The 6,351-nt window shown below is 39.3% G+C and overlaps 1 protein-coding gene across 1 annotated transcript; it reads right to left on the bottom strand.

Annotated features, from left to right (window-relative positions):
* Nucleotides 1-1,333: 1,333 nt before the first annotated feature.
* LOC148685090 (interleukin-20-like) lies at nucleotides 1,334-5,681 on the bottom strand. The gene is made up of 5 exons (XM_088674356.1): nucleotides 5,526-5,681; nucleotides 3,671-3,733; nucleotides 2,797-2,949; nucleotides 2,423-2,497; nucleotides 1,334-1,414 (listed from the first exon to the last, which is right to left on the bottom strand). Exons 1-5 carry the CDS (start codon nucleotides 5,679-5,681, stop codon nucleotides 1,334-1,336), a joined length of 528 nt encoding a protein of 175 aa, XP_088530482.1.
* Nucleotides 5,682-6,351: the final 670 nt, after the last annotated feature.

Raw genomic sequence — 6,351 nt, 5'->3', positions numbered from 1 at the left:
AGATAGTTCGTATTTATGGTTTTATTCAGTTCTCGTGGTGCAAGACAAAGAATCCAGTCCTTAACTCCATAGGGACATTGGTCACTTGGAGCTCCTCCCTTTCTTTCCCCAGCAACAGCCTGTGTCCCTACGGGTGGCCTCAGGAGTCGAACTTCTTTGAGCCCTTTGCTCTTGAAATCTAAGTGAGCAACACGTATGTAGGGATAGTGGTGCTTCTATACTTTCCAAGGATGTCACTGCTGGAAATTCTCCCCCTCCTTCTCCTAACACCTCATAACTTGGCAACTCTGAGTTCTGCTGCAATCCAATCCTGTCTTCCTCTTCTCTTGACACTACTGGAGAAGGGGGCCCCAGTCCCCCTCCTCCTCCAAAGTAAGCAAAGGAGGAGGAGGGGGAGATTCCCAGCCTTCCCCTTCAGTCCAGTCCCTGACATGTTAATGTTAATATGGAGATGGCAATATTGAAACACTGGCTCATTTTTTCCTATGTTGCTCTTTTCGCAGAAATTTGCATAAAGAGCCAATTGCTCCATTATTATTTTCTTACAAAGGGCAGTCATTTGATTTCTAAGTGATTTTTCCCTTTGTGGACTGAGATAATCTGGTAATTGTGAAGTATGAAATTTTTTTAGTGGCTACCATTAAAATAAGGGAGAGTATTTGTAAATGTGCAATTTACATCATTTGTAATTTGGCAAAAGCTGCTTATCTTCAGTTCTGTTTGCAATGGCTGATGGTTGATCCAGCTTCATTGTAGGGTGGGCATTTTTCAAGTTTCCCAGGCTTGTTGTGATGATAAAATGGGGACACAGTAAACCATGTACAACGCTCAGAGCTCCTCGGAGGAAAAGTGTGGTGTAATTTTAATAAATGAATAAACAGGTGTCTATTCAGAGACTAAAAAAGCAATACATCTAGATCATTGTAAAAATAATATCACGTCTTTATTTAGGCAAGATAAAAACATTTACACTGTATCTAAAAATAAATTCAGAGTTCCAAACAATTTAGACATTTCGGATAAAAAAAGGTTGGTATCGGACTTTGTTAATAATTAATAAATACATTATAACTTTTGCGTGTTTTAAAAATGAAATAATTAAATATGCTTTTGTATAAATACATTTTAAATAACAAAGTAATTTAAAAATTACAAAATGTTTTTTTTAAAAAAATATGCCTAAATAAATAAATAAATAAATATTATTGTTATATACCACCTTTCATTTTGAGAAGTACCAAATAAATATACATAAATATGAATATTTTTACGTTATTGAAATGAAAAACAACTATTGCATTTCTTGATGTTCTAAAGCTTGTGTTAGGCATGGTTAGCTCTTGAATCCTTCCATCCAGGCAAAAAGAAGGTCCATCTCTCCCAGAGCTTTGATTGCTGCTATATTATTATCAAGCTGCAGAAGAGAAAAACAATTTCATACGTTCATTACTGAAGAATATATAAGCAAACAGGAGGGTAATGGTTGTAAATGTATTTGTTGGCTTTCAACTTGATTTCCCTTTAATGTTGTTTATAGAGTGTTATTTCCAAATATTTAATTCGTAATCTATATTAAAAGGTAATAGAGATACCCTTGATAAGATCATTCATTAGAAAGGTTGCACAACTGAACAAAGACATTGACAACCGTTAAATATTTAAGTACAATGTTAACAACACGTTTTACATTTTATGGTAAAAATAATTGATAATGCGGTACATTCAGTATAAAGTATTCACTGGATCACTCTCAATACTGTTTTCACACTATTATTAACTACATGCATTTTAATATTGAATGTTGACTATTTTTCTCATCATGAGACATTATTAAGTTGTGGTCTTCATGTAATGAAATTCGTCCCAGATTTTTTGTTGTTGCAGGTCATGGTAATATGTAGAAGCAGGAAATGTGAGATGAGATCGGTGGATGTAGGGCAAATGGCTGAACATGCTATTCACTTTACTATTCAGTTCATATTCATAGACCCTACAGTTATAGTTCAGTGTGGTGTTAATTCTGTCTGAAGCCCCGAGTAGTATAATGGGGCGATTGCCTTCCTAATAATGGAATATTAAACATGAATTATTTCTCCCCCCTCCCCTTTCCTCCTGCCTCATGAAAAAAATACATATCTTTGTGGTTCAGATCACAGTAAGTGATCTGAAAGTCGTCTCAATACGCTATGTGAAAAACCTGCATTGTACCTTGTGATTGTGGCATGACAACCCCATTCCATGGTGGCCCTACTTGCATGCTTCTCCGATATGTAGATAAATGAGAGATGCAGAATTGACTTTTTTGGTCTAGCCCAAAGTAGTATAAGATAGACAATATATCTGAGACCCTGCCAAAGTCCTAAAGCTTCCTGACAGATCAGTCCTAAATAGCAGAGAGGGGAAAACAAGCAAGACAAGTTACCTTTTTGTATTCATCCAGTATAAGTTTAAATCTTCTATGGGTCTCTTCTCCACAGGAACATTTGTTTTGATCATGCTGATTTCCCAAAAAAGCACAAGAGGAAAAAATGATTAGGATAATTACATGTATAGTATAACAAGGCTGAAAACTATTTATCCTACTTTCATCTTTGAACTTTGCACTGGCATTTGGATTTAGAAAGAACCCGGGTGCAGATGCCCACCTCTCTTAACTACCAGTATAGCCGTATTGCTTACTTTGTAAAAATGCATTTCTATTCCTGTGACCATTTAGGATTTCTGGAATTGGTGTGCATAATGAGCCCAGGTTCCCACTTTTCAATGAAAAAAGTCAGGGTCATGCATCATACTTACACACTGTCTCAGACTTGTCTTGATGCTGAGGAAGGCATTGGCCAGAGTGCTGGTTTTCCTTCTAAGCAAGTTGCTTGTTGGTTCATAGTGTCTGAAAACACTTTCAACATAAAACCTCAGCAGGTGGCGGAGTAAACAACAGCTTTCAGATGTCTAAAGCAAGGGGAAAATATGTGGTTTGCATGGTCAAATTCAGATTTCCTTCAGTTGGGGGCTCAAATCGATAATAAGGCTCTCAAGGGTCTAGTTCACACATAAAAGGTAAAGGTAAAGGGACCCCTGATCGTTAGGTCCAGTCGTGACCAACTCTGGGGTTGCGCGCTCATCTCGCATTATTGGCCGAGGGAACCAGCGTATAGCTTCCAGGTCATGTGGCCAGCATGACAAAGCCGCTTCTGGCAAACCAGAGCAGCACATGGAAATGCCGTTTACCTTCCCGTTATAGCGGTTCCTATTGATCTACTTGCATTTTAATGTGCTTTCAAACTGCTAGGTTGGCAGGAGCTGGGACCAAGCAACGGGAGCTCACCCCGTCACAGGGATTCGAACCGCCGACCTTCTGATCAGCAAGCCCTAGGCTCAGTGGTTTAGCCCACAGCGCCACCTGGGTCCCTAGTTCACACATATATATGTGTAAATATTTGATTCCTGGGCACTGAATCCCCTAAGACAAATGTGTGAGCTCTCAAGACATGACATTACAAATTTCAGGAGGGGAAATACAGATCTAGAACAACCTGGAATGATTTTAGATTTCTGAATGTAATTTGTCTTAATAGGACTAACTATTCATGAACTACCGCAAATATGCATTCTTGACCTTCACAAATTAGCCACTCAGAGTACTCTTGTATGCTAAAAAAGCTATATTTACCGGAACATCTTGTAAGACACTTTCCTTCAGCAGTAGCACATCAGTCCTGTTATCTTGTGTTTGCTGCAATTACAAAAAGAAGAGAAATCATGTGAGTAGAAGAAAAACTGGAAGGTGGGGGGAGGTACTGTAGTGTGAAAGACAGGTATTACAGATGCCACAAATGGGTAGCTGTCATGTTCACTTAAAACAGGCTTCCTCAACCTCGGCCCTCCAGATCGTTTTGGCCTACAACTCCCATGATCCCTAGCTAGCAGGACCAGTGTCAGGGATGCTGGGAATTGTAGCCTCAAAACATCTGGAAGGCTGAGATTGAGGAAGCCTGACCTAAAGGAACATGAACTCTTTTACCTAAAGGTACTACTCCTTTACACAGTTTCTTCATATCCAAATTCTGACTAAAATCTCTTCCTCTGTGCTTTAGAATAAAGTTCATTCAATATCACCAAATCCCTCTAGATTATTCAAGGTAGGGATTGCCCTTGGGCTAAATTGTTCAGGAATTTATAGTCAAGAGAGAGGTCTTTGTGTGGTCTCAACTTTACCTAGTACCTTCTCTTCTGACCACCACTAATGTTACTTGACTATCTACTGTAGGTATATGGTATGCGTCTGAGGAGATTATTGATCTTGGTGAGCTACATCTATTTATATTACTTTAAAAAACCATTTTATTGAGAAGCAGAGACAGAAAATTATCAACATGTTGTTGCAATTCAGAAAAGAAACCAAAAGATAAGCATATTATAATGTTACTTTCCCTTCTCTGACTCTGAACGGACATCATTTTTCTGAACTGGCACTAATTTACAAAAGTAAAATTATCATGTAAAAACATCTGAACCTGAAATTTGAAGTGCAACATCTTTCCACTATGAAAGAGTTCTGGCCTCCTTTCCAACAGAAAGAGGGAAACCCTCTCTTTTCTCCTCCCCTCCCCCCCAAAAGAGAACGAGTTTTGTTTTGGGATTCTTGGCCAATCATGCCTGAAGGGTTTTATGTTGACTTTTGACCCTCCAGTGAAGACATTAGCTTTTAAACCAGGGGTTCCCAAACTAAGGCCCGGGGGCCGGATGCGGCCCAATCACCTTCTCAATCCGGCCCACGGACAGTCCAGGAATCAGCATGTTTTTACATGAGTAGAATGTGTCCTTTTATATAAAACGCATCTCTGGGTTATTTGTGGGGCCTGCCTGGTGTTTTTACATGAGTAGAATGTGTCCTTTTATTTAAAATGCATCTCTGGGTTATTTGTGTGGCATAGGAATTCATTCATATATTTTTTTCAAAATATAGTTCGCCCCCCCCCAGGTCTGAGGGAATGGTGGACTGGCCCCCTGCTGAAAAAGTTTGCTGACCCTTGTTTTAAACTGACTCTTTCAGTTCTCTTATTATTGCAAATAGTGGAAGAAAGGAGATCAGGATGGTGATGTTCCTCACCAACCTCCACTCAACTGGACACATGTCATTTTGTTGCCTCATCAGGCTGGTAGAAAGTGCTATGTAGTTGAAGAAAAAATGGATGTGAGACAGTTGCCTGGCATACATCTTCAGTTTCCTGAAATGCATTGGTGTCATGTTAAGTGGAGGTGCTGGGGAATTAACCCAGGGAATTAACCAGGGACCATTTAAATAATATATGTATTTCCATTGGCATTTTCTTTTAAATGATCTGGTTAAGTATTATACTAGGAATTCTGAGTAATCAATGTCAAAACATGATGCGATTCAGACATCAATGCTAATTTCATCTTGGTTTCATTGATCAGGACAATGAATCTACCAAGAATCTGCTACATGCCACATTTCAGATCAATGACCAAAAATCAAATGTTGGTTGCCCTGTGATACTTACCACAGTTTCTCTGATGGCACCAAAATAGTCCTTTAGTTCCCGCAGAGATACACCACTCAATTCACATTGGCCAAAGTTGAATCGTTGGGCTTCTGTGGTCACAGTTTTGCCAAAGAGAAACGAAAGAACAAGGCAAGAGAAAAAACGTATATCCATCTTTGTTTGATAATCCACTCCTGTAAAAAGGCACAGATGGTTTAGTGGTCTGCTGATGAAGAAGTGTAGTCAAACTGCTAAACATTTCTCAAAATCATGTTTTAAAGAGGAAATTTTCATCACTGATGCCCACAATGCATTTAACTGAAACTGCTAGGGTTGTACAGATTATATTATTTTATTTTTTCATTGAACCTTCCCTACATGTCACCTTAGATCTAAGGCAGAATATCATTATGCCTCACTTTCTGCTACTTCAGATGCATTCTCCATTGATTACAGTGGATGAAAAAACAAATACCTATAACATTTTAATTTTGGGGAAGAATTGGATGGCATTTGCAGGCATAATTAATGCTCATCGAGGGGATGGAGCCTGTTAAATTTCAAAGAGATAAGTGCAGGGCTGTTGTGGTTTTAGGCATTGTGGTCTAAACCACTGAGCCTCTTGGGTTTGCCAATTAGAAGGTTGGCAGTTCGAATTCCTGTGATGGGGTGAGCTCCCGTTGCTCTGTCCCAGCTCCTGCCAACCTAGCAGTTCGAAAGCACACCAGTGCAAATAGATAAATAGGTAACCGCTGTGGCAGGAAGGTAAACGGCATTTCCATGTGCTCTGGTTTCCGTCACGGTGTTCCATTGTGCCAGAAGCGGTTTAGTCATGCTGGCCACA

Source organism: Zootoca vivipara, chromosome 7 (genome assembly GCF_965207765.1).
Source record: "Zootoca vivipara chromosome 7, rZooViv2.hap1.1, whole genome shotgun sequence".
In the NCBI taxonomy this organism is placed as follows: domain Eukaryota; kingdom Metazoa; phylum Chordata; class Lepidosauria; order Squamata; family Lacertidae; genus Zootoca; species Zootoca vivipara.
Note: the sequence above shows the minus strand (reverse complement) of the source record. Positions and strands in the feature narration are given on the sequence as shown.

Excerpts from the sequence above, each read along its gene's own strand:
- LOC148685090 (XM_088674356.1), bottom strand. The coding sequence starts at position 5,681 with ATGGATATACGTTTTTTCTCTTGCCTTGTTCTTTCGTTTCTCTTTGGC. Across the intron at positions 2,950-3,670 it reads GTGTCTTACAAGATGTTCCG|ACATCTGAAAGCTGTTGTTT; the intron begins GTAAATATAGCT and ends CCCTTGCTTTAG. Across the intron at positions 1,415-2,422 it reads TACTGGATGAATACAAAAAG|CTTGATAATAATATAGCAGC; the intron begins GTAACTTGTCTT and ends TCTCTTCTGCAG.